This window comes from Pleurodeles waltl, chromosome 11 (assembly GCF_031143425.1).
Source record: "Pleurodeles waltl isolate 20211129_DDA chromosome 11, aPleWal1.hap1.20221129, whole genome shotgun sequence".
Lineage (NCBI taxonomy): Eukaryota > Metazoa > Chordata > Amphibia > Caudata > Salamandridae > Pleurodeles > Pleurodeles waltl.
This window is the reverse complement of record NC_090450.1, coordinates 1,002,338,211-1,002,354,596: the sequence shown is the minus strand read 5'-3', so window position 1 is coordinate 1,002,354,596 and position 16,386 is coordinate 1,002,338,211. Positions and strand designations below refer to the sequence as shown.

The 16,386-nt window shown below is 44.6% G+C and overlaps 1 protein-coding gene across 2 annotated transcripts in view; it reads left to right on the top strand.

Annotated features, from left to right (window-relative positions):
* The window catches only part of ADGRD1 (adhesion G protein-coupled receptor D1), a 634,610-nt gene that overhangs the window by 430,514 nt on the left and 187,710 nt on the right, over nt 1–16,386 (top strand). For both annotated transcript variants that reach the window (XM_069215354.1, XM_069215353.1), the window contains one exon: nt 6,578–6,701. In XM_069215354.1, the coding sequence (XP_069071455.1) occupies nt 6,578–6,701 (124 nt within the window). The remainder of the gene's footprint in view (nt 1–6,577; nt 6,702–16,386) is intronic.

Below are 16,386 nucleotides of genomic sequence, written 5' to 3'. Positions count from 1 at the left end.
TACTCAGTACTAGAAAGGGAGTTATTAGCTCTGAAAACAGCCGGCCTAGAGTGGAGGCAGTTTCTTATGGGTTCCAAGGAGCCTTTCGAGGTGAGAACAGACCATCGTAATCTACAATGTTTACGTAATTTTGTATGCAAGAATAGTCGTCAGGCTCGTTGGGCTATTTTCTTCAGTCAGTATGATTTTCCTATATTCCTGGATCCCAAAACATTCTGGCTGATGCTCTGTCTCGCCGTTATCCAGATTTTACTCCAACCCCATCACAGTATCCACTTGAGCCTAGTAAGATCATCGGAGTAGCTCAGTCTTTCCTGGATGAGGTACAACTGGAATATTCCAACCTGTCTGATCAAGAATTAGAGAAATTAAACCCCCTTATAAGTAAAAGGCAAGGATATTATTATTATCAGAACCTGTTGTTCCTCCCTACTAAAGGAGTAAGAGAAAAAGCACTACAAATGTGCCATGATTCGCCGGTTGCTGGTCATAGAGGCATCAAGGCCACACAGGAACTTTTCTAGCGATCTTTCTGGTGGCCTACCTGGAAGTCGGATGTCGAAAGATACGTTCAGGGTTGTCCCATATGTGCTCAAGTTAAGATTCCCTGTACCAGACCTGCAGGATTACTACAACCATTACCTGTTCCACCAGCTCCCTGGCACACCATTTCTACTGATTTCATGTGTTCGCTCCCTCCATCTGTAGGAAACCGGGTTATCATGGTCACAATAGATTCCTTTACTAAGATGGCTCACTTCACTGCCCTGAAAAAGTTACCTACGTCCCAAGAACTAAGTCAGATATTTATCCATCATATTTTCCGTCTCCATGGACTTCCACATAAGATTGAATCTGACAGAGGACCTCAGTACATCTCCCGGTTTTGGAAACATTTTTGCAGGACACTGAATATCAATATAGCACTATGATCGGGTTTCCATCCTAAAACCAATGGACAGACTGAGCGTCTTAACCAAGGATTAGAGCAGTACCTTTGCTGTTTTTGTAATTCTACCCAAAGCAACTGGAACACTTACCTTCCTATCGCTGAATTCCCCTACAATAATACTTTCCATAGTGCCTCCAAGGTCATTCCTTTTTTTATGTTCTTATGGCTATCATCCTACCTCTTTTCCTACTACTCCTCAGTCTACCTCTCCTCTGCCTGCTGTTGCTTCTTTTTCCAGACGACTTCCACAGATCCATAGATTGATTCGATCTAACTTGTTGAACACCAAGAGATATATGAAGAAAATAGCACACAAGAAACGTAGGGACGTTCCAAAATATCACCTTCATGATAAAGTCTGGCTTTCATCAAAATTCTTGCCTTTACACCTTTCTCAGAATAAGTTCACACCTCGTTACTATGGTCCTTTCCGTATCCTTTAGCTGATTAATCCTGTCACTGTCCGTCTTCACTTGCCTCGTAACTGGAAAATTCCTCCGGTCTTTCATGTTTCCCAGCTCAAACCTTACGTACCTGATCCTTACTCTCGTCAGTTTCCTTGTCCTCCTCCTGTGTTAGTGGACGATGTACCTGAATATGAGGTACAAGAAACTTGTGACTCTCGTATCTTTCACAAACGTCTTCAGTATCTGATTCATTGAAAGGGTTATCCTCTCAGTGAATGCTCTTGGGAAGATGCATCTTCTGTTCACACACCTCTTCTGATTCGCCATTTTCACCGCTTGTTTTCTCACAAACCTGGACCTTCGGGGGGGGACCTACTGTTGCGCCGCCACGTGCGTCTCGAGCCGAACATTCGGCTCAGGACGCGGCCACAAGACGCGCCGCGCCCCTAGACTACTTTGCATTCTCCGAGGCCCCAAATCTGGCATGGGGCCTTGTTTTCCTTTCCTTCACCGCGCTTGCAGGCAGGTCTGACCCCCCCACTCACCTGTTCTTTTCTTTTCTGCTTTTTTTGGCTATCTGGTTGTGCCTTCCTTTATGTTTTTTCTTCCTTCCCATATCTCCCTTCTTTTCCCAACATTCCATGTTCCCTGCTCTCTATGGTTCCTAGTTCATTCTATTCTATGTATCTTTTCCCTATCTAAGATGGTGTCCTTGTACTTCTTGTCGGTCGCTTCCTGTTTGTAGGTATTTAAGGGCTGTGATTCTTTCTTTCCTTGCGCTGCAACACTTTCTGTTCGGATGGTGTCTTTGCTCCTGTTTCTTTGCCTTCCTGTGCAGATTCTCGTCGGTTCAGTGCATTTCCTGTATTTTTGCCCCTGTTGATTCCTGTTCTTTTGTTCCTGTTTCAGGAATCTATCTGTTTGGAGGTTTTTTTCCTCTTTTCAGGTTTTTTTCCCCTCTGGCGCTATTTCTGAAGGGCACGGTCTGTTCTTGGCGTTTCTATTGCCTACAGCACCGTGGCTACCAGAAAGAGTCGCCCCTACCTGGGCCAAGGCCGAACATTCAAGACCCACGCCACTCGATCTGTGGATTCCAGGCGTAAGCAGCACGTGAGTCGTGACAACTGCACCCTGCCCTATGAACTGTTCAGGGCCCACCCTAGAGGTAACTTATGTGTATTAAAGAGTAAGGTTTGGGCCTGGCAAAAGGTTTATTTTGTCAGGTTGACATGATAGTTTACAATTACACACACAGGCTGTAATGCCAGGCCTGAAACATGTTTAAAAGGCTACTTAATAGGTGGTAGAATAAATGCTAGAGGCCCACTAGTAGCATTTAATTTACAGGTCGTGGGTACCGATAGTACCACTTTACTAGGTATTTATGGGTAAATTAAATAGGCAAATTGGGGATAAATCACTGTTACCATGTTTTAAGGAGTGCACACACACACTTTTGTACCTGTCAGCAGTGGTAAAGTGTGCAAAGTCCTAGGGCCAATAAAAATAAGTTCAGAAAAAATCTGGAGAAGTAAGGCAAAAGGTTTGAGAAATTGGGTTATTGGTTGAAGGAGGGCTAAAGCCTACTCAGGCAACGACCACAGTCCTTGTGAGGATGAACCACAAAACGTCACTAAATTAACCTGTGCTTTACCCTCTGGTAGCTTGGCACAAAAGTAATCAGGCTTAATTGACAATGTGTAAAGTAATTATGCAGTTCTCAAACAGTAATTAAGTAAAAACACAACACGAGAAAAAATGTACACCAATTTAAAAACAAATAGAGTATAATTTAATAAATTAGTTGACCCCAAAACTACAAAACTCCTGTCAGTAGAACTGGAGATATGCATTCTCAAAGATTTAAGACCAGTGTAGCGCTTAAAAGTAAAAAAGCGCCATTCCCAGTTATCTTGTTGTGCGAGACTCGGTGAAAATCGCAAACGTTCAGGTGGACATCGATTGAGCTGCATACAGGGACCAAGTTAATCCAACTGAAAGATTCACGTTCCTAAAGTCTGGTGCAAAGAGTCTAGTTTGAAAAGTCCAAGTCGAGCAAGGAGAGCATTGCTGATGGTTATCACTGTAGTGCGATGATCAGACTGAGCGTTGCAAGGGGGTCACCGCTGTTGCATGAAAATTCTCTCCGCATCACAGACACTCACTGCTGGAGCTTTGAACTGGCAGTCACCATGGGCTGTCCATGCAGTAGTGTGAAGTGCAGATCTCGCTTTGCTGGTTGGTGCTGGTGGTCATTGTTGCACGAAGAGTCTGGTTCCCCAGAGCTTCGCGTGGCTAGTTGGCGCGGGTGGTGAGATCTTGGTGCAAAGAGCCCAAAACTTTAGGATTCTCCTTTTCTTCCAGGAGGAGGTCAACTCGTGCCAAACAAGGGTCCACGACCTGGAAGCCACTTCTTTGAGATCAGGAACTCACTCAGCTGAGGCCAGCAGAGCTCAGTTGTCCCAGGCAGGTCCAGTGCAGCAGAATTGGATCTGGGGTGTTATTCTAGGATGAGCTTCTATTAAAGATCACTGGAGGAGAAGATATGGGATTGGATCTGGGGTGTTATTCTAGGATGAGCTTCTATTAAAGATCACTGGAGGAGAAGATATGGGATTGGATCTGGGGTGTTATTGTAGGATAAGCTTCTATTAAAGATCACTGGAGGAGAAGATATGGGATTGGATCTGGGGTGTTATTCTAGGATGAGCTTCTATTAAAGATCACTGGAGGAGAAGATATGGGATTGGATCTGGGGTGTTATTCTAGGATGAGCTTCTATTAAAGATCACTGGAGGAGAAGATATGGGATTGGATCTGGGGTGTTATTCTTGGATGAGCTTCTATTAAAGATCACTGGAGGAGAAGATATGGGATTGGATCTGGGGTCTTATCTTGCAGTGCAGTCCTATTAGAGATCACTGAATGAGCTGGTATGGGATTGATCTAGGGTCTTACGCTATGGTGTGATCCATTAGAGATCACTAGAGGAACCTGTACAGATTTGGATTTGGGTTATTTGCTATGATGCGCTTCCATTTGAGATCACTGAAGGAGCAGACACGGCATTCGATCTGGGATCTTATCCTCCAGTGCGGTTCTATTAGAGATCACTGAAGGAACCTGTACAGGATTGGATCTGGGGTCTTTTCCTATGATGCAGTTCCTTTCGCGATCACTGGAGGTGCCCGTACAGGATTGGATCTTGGGTCTTATCCTATGTTGTGGGTCCATTAGAGGTCATTGGAGGAACCCATGCAGGATTGGATCTGGGGTCTTCTCCTGTGATGTGATTACATTAGAAACCACTGCAGGAGCAGATACAGGATTAGATCTGGGGGTCTTATCCTATGGTGTGGTTCTATTAGAGACCACTGGAGGAACCTATGCAGGATTGGTTCTGGAGTCTTATCCTATGGTGTGCTTCCATTAAAGATCACTAGCCTGTGTGGGATGGATCGGATGGGGGGTCTCTTATTCTGTGATGTGGTTCCCTTAGAAATCATTGGAAGAACCAGTATGGGATTTAATCTGGGGTCTTATCCTACGGTGGGGTTCGATTAGAGATCACTGAAGGAGCCTGTGTGGATTGGATCCGGGGTCCTATCCTTCAGTGAGGATCCATTAGAGATCGCTGGAGGAACCCATATGGGATTAGATATGGGGTCCTTTAAAAATCACTGGAAAAACCCACACCCTAATAAACAAGGGCTTGATTGAGTCAGCTAGAGCAGTTTCCCCAGGTGGGACACTGCCCTGCTTGACTATAGCTAGGGCTCCTAGATTCACAACATTTATTTTTTTACATTTCCGTCAGTATTTATCCAATTTTATTTCTTCATGACATGTTTCAATGATATGGGCACCCACAGATGATAAATCAATGAACTCACATGAAAACATGCACACTTTAGTATTAACCTTGTGCATATCTACTGTTGTTTAAGGCTCATGCCTAGAATTCCTTTCTTTTTTCACCCTCTTACCTGTCAATCCACACAGCTAAAAGCCTGGCAGTCATGACTGACAACATATAGTATCACTTAACAACCCAATTTCGTTTTTTCTCCACATTTGAAAATAAATAAAACCAGGAAAATAAATGGTTTTCTGTCTGTATTTATCTGCAAAAATCAGTAAAATCAGAAAACAGGGAGCCTTAATTATGACTGAGTGGCATCCCATCACCCAATTTCTGCAGATATGGAAACACAACAGGATTTTACCAGATAGTAATTCTTGGGGATTCTGTACAATTTTAGGCTTGGTAAATTTGGGTCTGCAAGTTATTCCCCATTCTGTGGGAATTAACTCATCATAGACGTAAACATGCAGAGCTATTTGTTGGAAATGGCAATTCTGACCACCTGTAATATCCACACGTTTACTCCTAATTACAATTGGGGCTCTAGCGTACAGGTAGATATTGTTGCTTGGCGAAGTTCTCGTCTGTTTTGGTGAATGTGTGTTTTAATATGGGCCACTGAAATTATGAAGCTGGGGAAGATCAAATTATGAGGCAGGGTTGACTAATTTTGGCGCAAGAAAATTCAAGTTATTCAGTGTAATGCCGCACATTTTGTGCATTTTGTGATAGTATTACTTCATTATTTGGTAATTCTTACTACACATTTTAAAACTGTCTGGGCAAAGTTTTCATGTCATTAGTGCCACTTTCACACTTCAACAGAACAATAAGCAACACATAGAGGACTAGTAAACCTTTGAAAGGGGGCTTCTATTGTGCAGTAACTTTATATGTTTAGTAACTTTTGATCAGTTTGAGATAGAAACTATTTTTTGTTAAGATCTGTAGATTATACAGCAGATGATAAATTATGTGGCAAGTGTGGAAAACCAATAATTACACAGAAAACGCTACAGCTGCAAAATTGCGTTTTTCCAGTGGGTCTGATTTTAATTAAGGACGTAGGATGATTTTAGAATTCCTGAAGAAGTTTAAATTTATTTTTAAATATCTTATTATAGTTGTATTTAAGCGAGTTTAATAACGGTGTTATAGGTTTGTAAGTTTTTATTTCGAACTGAATAAATATTTACTCAGTGGAAAGGAGGGGTTGCTCATTAAGGTAACTGACACTTTGCACAGGAAGTGCCTAGAAAGGCAACTGCTGAAAATAATTCAAATCTCTTGTTTCTCCTAAGTTTGTGTTAATGTAAGATCATTAATGGTCCCTCCATTGCTTTCCCTCCCCAGCTCCACACCTCCTGTCTGGTCCAATGAAGGCTGTAAGCGCACCGATGGGAACCTCAACTACTCCATCTGCCGTTGCAACCATCTCACCAACTTTGCTATCCTCATGCAGGTGGTACCCCTGAAGGTAAGGGCTAACTCCCAGGTGGGCTGCTGGAGATGAGTTCAAGCCTGGCAGCGAGATTGTGTAAATGAAGTGGAAATCAGACACCCCACCAGTTCATGCAATGTCCTCCATGTTTGATGAAGCACCATCTATTGAATGTTGCACTTTATATCCCAAAGTAAGAGGCAAGGAATGCCTTTTTTATCAATTGCTTTGATGACAGAGCTGGGACAGAGGCATTGGCCAATTCATCTACCTAATTTTATACAGCCTGTGTCCAACTAATGGGTGTAGGTGTTTACAAAACATGTGCTCCTTATGCATCATAGGTGTGTAGAGGTATTGAACATGGTATAAATATTTTTACTCTGGGGAAAAACTCTGTGAAGGTGTCAGTTGATGACTTGAGTCCAGTATACTCCACAAAGGTTCTGCAGAAAAAGTTTTCAACAGGGCAAAGATTCTACATAGTAAATACTAAGTACTGGAAGCAGCCTTGAGTATTTAGACAGAATCATCTCAGCATGACAATTTCTTCATAAGATAGAAGACTGTGTGCATCAGGTACAAACCTATGTACATGTGATTGATTAGCTTCAGAAGATGGGCGATCTCCACCACAGTTTAAAGGCTGCAGGTAGTATGATCTTTAGCGCCTTCAGACCTTGGCTATATTAATGTAGGTTCAGTGACTGTCAGGAGTTTTGATACAGGTAAAAGGTGTCCGTAGTAGTTTGTAACAGGAGCTGAGTATCTGGAGCAACTAGGTCTTCTCTGAACAGTTGTATACAGATTGAACAACGGGTGCTGTAACGGTTACCCGTCTATCAGTGGTTGATTGGTAATGTGAACTAAGCTACCTATGAAGTATAGGGTCAATGTTGCACATAACACAAGCTTGCTACACCTAAAGGATTTGTATTTGTGATGACATTAATGATACTTCATAATATCCTGAGCTATTTTGTACTTAATTTCAGACCGCTAATGCCGTTCTCATTTATAGAGTAATATGTGCAAAAGAAGTCTGGATGACATCATCAGTGATGTCAGTGATGTCATTAATTATGTCATTTGAGGTATCGCCAGTGATGTCATAAATGATGTCACAGAAAATGTAATGAGTGATGTAATATGTGAGGTGCATGGTGGAGGAACAATTCATAGTTAGTTCTGCTAACTAGAACTGGTGAATTTGTGTGATTTGTTTTCTTCCTTTTTTTTAGTTTAAAACATTATGTTGTCACCAACACATTCACCTCCCTATAAAGTCACTTTAACCTTTGTTTTTTTCAGTGAATCTATCTATATCTATAAATCTATTTCTAAATCTGTATTTTGGACAGGGCACTAAGTGATGCTCTGTCACCTGGAAATAACCACCTTCTGAGTCCACGCTGCCCTCAGACCCCACAGTGTGAGTGTAACAGAGAGAAGGGGGGCGGGCTGCAGAGGATTCACCACAGCTCTGTCTGAGCAGCTCACTGACTGACACTTCATTGGACACTAAGCGCTGTCAGACTCCAGCACCACCCACACATCCCTCATTGCGGATCGGAGCTATTGCCGTCTGATGTGGCTGTCAGGAGCTCTGAGAATAATTACAGATACAGCAGGAGTGTGAACCCCCACGCAGGGAAATAAGGGGTACTGTGTGGTGAAGACCAGGCTGCTGCAACACTGACACTCAAGGACTGAGCAGCCCAGAAATCAGTTTCTAATGAAGTCAGTCACTTGAGTGACATGCTAACCGTCTTCCGAACTTGGGGAGAAGGGAAGAGGGTGTCCAGATTAGGAGGGACAGTCCAAGGTGCTGCGGTGGAGTCTTGCGGACAAAACCAAGATTCTAGTTTTTTCTGTTGCTTTTCTCTTCTGTCCACCATTGGTTCTTGAAAGGGGGCATCAGCATTGGAGGTAAGCAAAGTCCAGCACTGCTCATGCCCCTAGCGCTAGAATATCACAGGGTCGTGAAAAAGCGATCACAAGGACAGTCCCAAGGAAGCACCAGTTTTAGTGACGTTAAAATTACTGAGATACAGAAAATTATAGACCCCTGAAATATTGCTCCCTGAGCTCCAAAGGCCATATTACACAAAGTGCCACGGGGGCCCAACAGGCCATTCTGCCCTTCTTTTGCAGACATGGGGATCTTCCCTGTTACAGGCATGGCCTCCTTCGGATGCTTGTGCTGCCCCTTCTGTAATACAGATCTTGTTGGTGCCCGTTATTTGCCCACACAGCCCTCTCTTTGCAGAAGGACTGATCCCCCATGCAAAGGGGAGAATGCCTCTGCCCCTCGCCTGTACTGTGTTACACATGTGGGTACAAGAACTAGAGTCGCCAGGGAGCAATGATTTATGCCACGTAGGAGGGTGCATAGTCAGTCACCACCCAAAGGCGCCCCTTGGGAGAGGGTACACATGGTCGAAGCCATCTGCTTTCAGGGGGGTGAAGTCACACACTCCATGTCTGTACGACAACCTCCAGTGCTTAATTTGTAAATGAATGAGTGCTGGTGCCCAAAACTCTGCTGGAAGTCAGGACGTCCAATACCAAGATTGTAGTGTCTTGAATCCACCTCATGCCTCTTTCATCCACTGCCAGACACACCCTGCCTCTTAGTTATACCCGAGCAGGTCCTTGCTTTCTCCACTTGTGAAGGTTTTTCCAACTTTCTCTTCCTCTGTGTTTCCACTGTGTGTATTTCCCCACTTGCTCTTGGTAACCGTCTGATGCTGAAAAATAAGTTCCTGTCCCCAATAATTAGTGCTGTTGGGGCCCATTGGCAACCCGGCTCAAATTAAGCATAGTCGATCTCTCTCATCCGTGTGAAATACAGACCAAGTCTACTGTCAGTGAAAGGCAGGTGTTTGAAATCACACCACGCTCTCTCTCTGCTGGACTAGTTGTAGTCTTGAGTTCACTGTGACCTAAAAGTTTCAGCGTCATCACCCAACACATTTCAGAAGAAATCACAGCTTAGAACCTTCACCCCAGATTGTAGCAACACAATCCCAGAACCCCCAAGATATATTCTATAGCACCACAACTGTTGAGCATTGGAAGGAGAAAGCCCAGAGGGACAACCGTGGATACCACTGCTGTTATTATTTTTGTTATCATTCTACATTTCATTAATTCATGACCTCATGCACATTATTTTGACCTCAACTTCAGTGACGTTGCGCATTAACACAGTGAACAGAACACTAGGGGTGCACATGATGGAGGGAGAGAGAAAATAAACCGGACACTGCTAAGGTACAATGCTCATTAGGGGTGGGCAGAACTCTCTGCATTTCACTCGACGGAATTCTGCAGAATAACATAAAAACGGTGTGGGATTCCAAGGATTTCTGCCCGTGGACAGAAAATATGCAGGTGGCACTGATCGCTCTGCAATTTAGTGCTGGTAGCGTGAGCAGTGCTGAAAAATCAACGCCAACGGCACCATCCATTGTGCAAGAACGCAGGGCCATTCGACTTGATTTTGCTACCACTTGAATAGAAAATCTACTTGAGCAACAGCAAATTTACTCAAACAGTCCTCTGACCGCGACCAGCCATGTTTGACAATCGTGCTAGGGGATGCCAAGATTTGCTCGCATTTTCTGGAACCTCATGAGGAAAAATATCTGACAATTCCACGTGTGGAATGAAACATTCTGCCAACCCCTACTGCTTATCTGCTTCGTTACTCAATGTCTTTATTTATTGACTTATCGACTTAAGTTGTTGTTTTATGTCATAATCGCATGCCATCTTGCAACCCCCTACAGGGCTTTACTTTACAAGAATAAGCCCCACTAAGTGTTCTTATGATGTGCTGATTCAAATGCATTAGTCTTGATGAGTTAGACGCTCCCTGCTGGTATCTGTATGTTGTAAATAGGAATCTCTGCTGGGCAGAATTAGCCTCCCTCCTTTCAAGGTTGGTAAATCGGAACTACTGTATTGGATGTTTACAGTCCTTTCTGACAGCAGAAGAGTGCTATGAAGTATTACATAATAAACAAGGGCAGAATTTTGGCCTGGGCTTTTGTGGCTTGTTTGACAGCTATACTCCTCACGGCCACTCTGCAGTCTAAGGCTCGGTGCCATGGGACTGGTGCCCTTATACTTCGGCCAGGATGAGTGTGCCCTCCAGCAGGGATTTCTTCTATCATTACCCCATTTGGTACGTCTTGTGCGTTCTGTTGTGGTACCTCTTGTGGCATCGATTCTGCTATCTCTTATGGTACCTTTCTATTCTCTTGTGGTATTGCTTCTTCTACCTCTTGTGGTACCTATTGTGGTATCTTTACTGCTACCTGTTGTGGTACCTTTTGTGGTATCTCTTCTGCTACCTCCAGTGGTATCTCTTGTGGTATCTCTTCTGGTACCTTTCATTGTATCTCTTCTGCTACCTCTTGTGCTACATTTTGTGGTATCTCTTCTGCTACCTCTAGTGGTACCTTTTCTGCTATCTCTTACAGTACCTCTCATCTTATCTCTCCTGCTACCTCTTGTGGTACTGCTTCTGCTACATCCTGTGGTATTTCTTGTGGTAGCTCTTGTGGGCTCTCTTGTGCTACCTCTAGTGGTTTTGTCTGTGGTACCTCTTGTATTTCTTGTGGTGCCACAAGTGTTTTTTCTTCTGGTATCTCTTGTGAACAAATCTTCTGGTACCTCCGGTGGTTTCCCTTGTGGTATCTCTTGTGCCTATTTCTTGTGCTACCTCTAGTGTTTACTTTTGTGGTATCTTTTGTAGTATTTCTTGTGGTACTTGTAATACCTTAAATGTTTTGTGGTATCTCTTCTGCCCAACTATTGTGGTACCTCTAGAAATGTATCTTGTGATATCTTGTTTGCCCACCTCTTGTGGTACCGCATGATATTTCTTTTGTGGTACCTCTTGTAGTATTTCTGTGCTGCTCGTGGTACCTCTAGTGGTTTCTCTTGTGGTATGTCTTGTGCCCGCCTCTTGTGGTACTTCTAGTGGTTTCTTTTGTGGTATATCTTCTTGTACCTCCTATGGTATCTCTTTCACCTCTTGTAGTATCTCATGTGGTACCTCTTAAAGTACTTCTTGTAGTACGTCTTGTGGGATCTCTTGTAGTTCCTCTTGTCGTACCTTTAGTGGTTTCTCTTGTGGTGTCTCTTGTGGTATCCCTTGTGATACCGCTGGTGGTTTCTCTTGTGGTACTGCATGTGGTACATCTTGTAGTGCCTCTTATACCTCTTGCAGTATCTCTTCTACCTATTGTAACATCTCATATGGTATCTCTTGGCATACTTCTAGTAGTACCTCTTGTGTCTCCTCTTGTGTTCCTTTAGTGGTTTCTCTTGTGGTATCACATGTGGTACTTCTTGTGGTAGCTATTTTGGGATTCCTTGTAGTACCTCTTGCAGTATTTCTTCTACCTCTTGTAGTACCCCTTGTGGTACCTCTAGTAGTTTCTCTTGTGGTATTACATGTAGTACATCTTATGGTACCTCTTGTAGCACCTCTTGAGGTATCTCTTCGACCTCTTGTAGTATCCTATGTGGTACCTCTTGAAGTACTTCTTTAGGATCTCTTGTAGTTCCTCTTGTGGTACCTCTACTGATTTCTTGTGTTGGATCTCTTGTTCCTAGCTCTTATGGTACCTCTTGTGGTATCTCTTGCAGTACCCCTGGTGATGTCTCGTGGTATCTCTTGTTCTTACCTCTTATGGTAGATTTTGTGGTATCTCTTGTGGTCCCTCAAGTGATTTTCTGTGCAGTATTTCTTGTGCCTACCTCTTATGGTACCTCTTGTAGTATCTCATGTGGTACCTCTTGAAGTATTTCTTGTAGTACCTCCTGTGGGATCTCTTATAGTACCTCTTGTGGTACCTCTTGTGATTTCTCTTGTGTGTCACATATAGTACATCTTATGGTACCTCTTGTAGTACCTCGTGGTATCTCTTCTACCACTTGTAGTATCCCATGTGGTACCTCTTATAGTACTTCTTGTGGGATCTCTTGTAGTTCTTCTTGTTGTACCTCTATTGATTTCCCATGTGGTATATTTTGTTCCTACCTCTTATAGTATCTCTTGTGGTATCTCTTGCCATACCTCTTGTGGTACCGCTAGTGGTTTCTTTTGTGGTACCTCTTGTAGTATTTCTTGTGGTACTTGTGGTACCTCTACTGGTTTCTCTTGTGCTATTGCATGTGATACATCTTGTGGTACACCTTTTGGTACCTCTAGTGATTTCTTGTGTGGTATCTCTTGTTCCTACCTCTTATGGTACCTCGTGTGGTACATCTTGTGGTCTCTGTCGCACACATTTCAGGAATCTGCCGATGTTCAGGTGTTTGGCTCACACTGTGGAGTAGGTTCAGAGCGTCCCGGAGCCTCGGGCCCTGAACTGTGGGGCCCCTACAATGTGCTTTGGCCCCTCCACCCACAGCTGGCAGGATGCCTGCTTGTATCTCTTCGTGTATGTGCCCTCATGAGGCTTTGTTGCTTCTGCAGAGCCTTGTCTTGCTCATAAAACATGGCATAGTGGGCACACCTGCGTGGCAGAGCTGGGATTTGTTAGAATCTAGGGCTAGGCTTACAGGTCACAAAGGTGGAAATTCAGAGGATAAAGTGGGTACCTCTACATGGGCTGTGAGGTCAGTACTGCCTCAACCTCACCAGGAGAGGGAGTGCAACCCCCATGTAGGATTGCTAGTTTCTGCTAGTCTCAGAACTAGAGGGCTTTGGATGAATAGTTTTATGCATGGGGCACAGCACGTTTATCTTGCATTCCACCGGTCACCCCTGTGGAATATCTCTCCCTGGTGCACAGACAAGGGACCAGCTTTTGCCGATTGAAATATGGAAAAGGTTGTCTCGACTACTGAATTTCTTTAGAAGAGGCCAGCTTAAATAAAATAATTAAGGACAAAGCCAATTGGCCTTGTCTTTATAGTTCAAGTGCCAAGCAACTGGCTTTGCCAAAGCTTGTTAGTAAAGCTTTGTCTTTTTTTTTTAAGTAAAAGGATGAAACATTTCAAAATACTGGAGGAACACCAAAAGCATGTCTAGGGTATCGCAAAACTGAACATTGAATTCAATATTTTCAGGCTTTATAAACAACATGCTTTGTTAATTAAATAGTTTTCATGCAGAAAATTCGGAATAGAACTTAAAAAGCCTACGGCACATGATTCAGCTTAAAGAAAAGTTGCGGCAACTTGAAAAAACATGACAGCTAATTGAAACCCTCAATAAGGAAATGCCAGGAAAACACTTTCCAAGGTCCAGTGTCCTTTACTCATGACTCTGAACTGAAACGTGCCATTTGGCCCTCTGCAGTAGCGAAGGGGGCAGATTTCTCAGGAGAAGGGGTATCTCCTTTTCAGAGGTCAGGGCAGCAGGCTGGCCCCTCCCCAGAGCCATAGACGTTGCCTCTGTGTGCCCAGGCGTGGCTTTTGGATGCAATATGTGGAACACGGGAGATAAAACCAACCTGGTAAAGTCTGACATTTAATCAAATGCCACAATGTGTCCAGTTGATGTGTTCTTTACATACCCCTTGAAAATTGCAAGTCGCAATGGTCAACCAAATTCGTTTGTAGATACGAAAAGGCATTTTGTGATTGTAAATGGCGCGAGTGTGCAAATCGGGCCCCTTGGTGAACGGAAAAAAAGCTTTGTTCAGCCGGCCCAAAGTGTGACTTGAAGTGCACAGCTTTGAATGTGGAAAGAACCTCTTGGTTCCGGCTTCCGCCTGAGTCAGCTCACGCGTGTCCTGCACTTAATGGTAACCAGGGGGGTAGCTTGGTCAGTAAGTTTTTTGGGCGGGGGGGCTGGAATTCAGATTTTCCAACAAACTGGCATATAATGTTTAAATACATTATACAACAATTAGGACGCATGAGAAGGGCAGTGGAAAGGTGACGAATGCAGATAAGGGGTACTAAGAGAGAAAACACAATATTTTGTAAAATAACCAATATTTTTGTGGACTTGCAAAGCAGAGAGTGAGATTGCGTGTGTTTTTGTGTATATGTGTGTAAAAATACCTGCTGAAATCCGACTGACATCTCACAATGTCCGACTGAATACACCTGTTCCATTCCATTTATCAGAAAATAGATTTCATTGGGGGGGGTGACACCCCAAGCACCAGCCCTGAAGCCACGCCCCTGAACTGGTAAAGTACACTTTACCTTAATTATTTCAGAGCCCCGGAGAGCTCTGAGCCGGTGACTCTGTAAGGTGGAGGGGGCGTTCAATTCTCCGCTCCACCAGAGGGGGGCAGCAAAGGGTGACGCTTTAGTCCTTGCATATACGACCCATTAAGTGAGGGGAAGGGGGATGAAACCCCAAAGACAAAAACTAATGCAAAAAAAAAACATTTTTGCGCTACAGGGGGCTGTGTGGCCCCTGCACAGGGGCCCCGGCTCCCAGCAGCACCGGCTCCCAGCAGCACCTGTATGATTCATGAAACAGGGGCGTCACGCGGGCCCCTTCCTGAAGCCCCTGTGATGCTATGACCCTCCAGGCGGCTCCCAGTCTTTCAAGGGTCCCCCCAATCGTCCCAAGAGCACTGAACAGATTTTTTAAATGGGAGATTTCGGGGCCCCTCGCCACATTTTACAGGGGGCGTCATTTTGCGTCGTACCCCTGTACTGAAGCTCGAGGGAGACCCCAGTTGAAGAAATGAGGGCGCCCCTCCTCAATGGCCACTTGTGTTTCTTGTCCAGAGATATTACAATCTCAGGGATTGTGGTGTGTGCAGGGACAGGCCCGACAACACCCCACACTCTTACAAGACGGTTGTCTTATGGGCAACAACTGCATTTAGTAATTAAACAAAAGCCTCCGAGTCGTGTTGCTGGCGTCAGTGGCCCAATAATTCACTCCAGCGAGGATGCGCCGCGTGTTCTGGCCGGGATTTAAAGCCCAAAGTTGGAGCCTGTCCTGTGTTCTCTCACGTGTCCACCCACTCCCCGTAGTGACCGGACCAGCATCCCGAGGGCTGGACATCTGCCAGCCCCCAGCAGACCTCGGGGGCTCCTGGGCCAGGCTGGCCCGGCTCCTCTCCCCAGAACAAGGGTTATTTTGGGATTCCCCGGAGCCCCTCCAGGCACGAGGATCTTTCGTAAGAGAATAGTGAGAGGTGGTCACTGCCCTTCCACAACTGTTGGACTGTTGTGCAGGCAACACGTCGAGGTAAACAATAGGCCAGGCAACACCTCCCCCAAACCATCGTCTGCTAGTGCGGCAGGGCAGGCGCGCGACCCACTGGGGTCATCCCCAGGGCTGGCTTCAGGGCGCTGCCCAGGCGCACGACCCACTGCGCTCATCCCCAGGGCTGGCTTCAGGGCGCTGCGGCAGCGCCTAGCCCTGACTTTGGTGGAGGGGGGGCTGTGTTTAAAAATAACTTATGGCTTTAAAAGCACTAAACTTCCTTGTGCATCCAGCAGTTTTCAGGCAACAATAAAATGTCAAGTTAACACTAAGTAATGTTACTACTGGTGAGAGATTGGAGTTTGTCTAGTGGCAGTTTTTACTAATTCTGAGAGCACAGAGGGTTAATGTGCCTGCTGTAAAGAACGTATACCATGCAGATAACAGAATAGAGTGTAAGTGAACTATGAGTAGCGCTTCAAAACAAGCATTTGCAATGCAATCGGTCTTGCGTTTGCTTGACTTAGAGCTATTAGCGTTGTAAATTCCTAACTGGACTCTTCTTGCCACATAAAT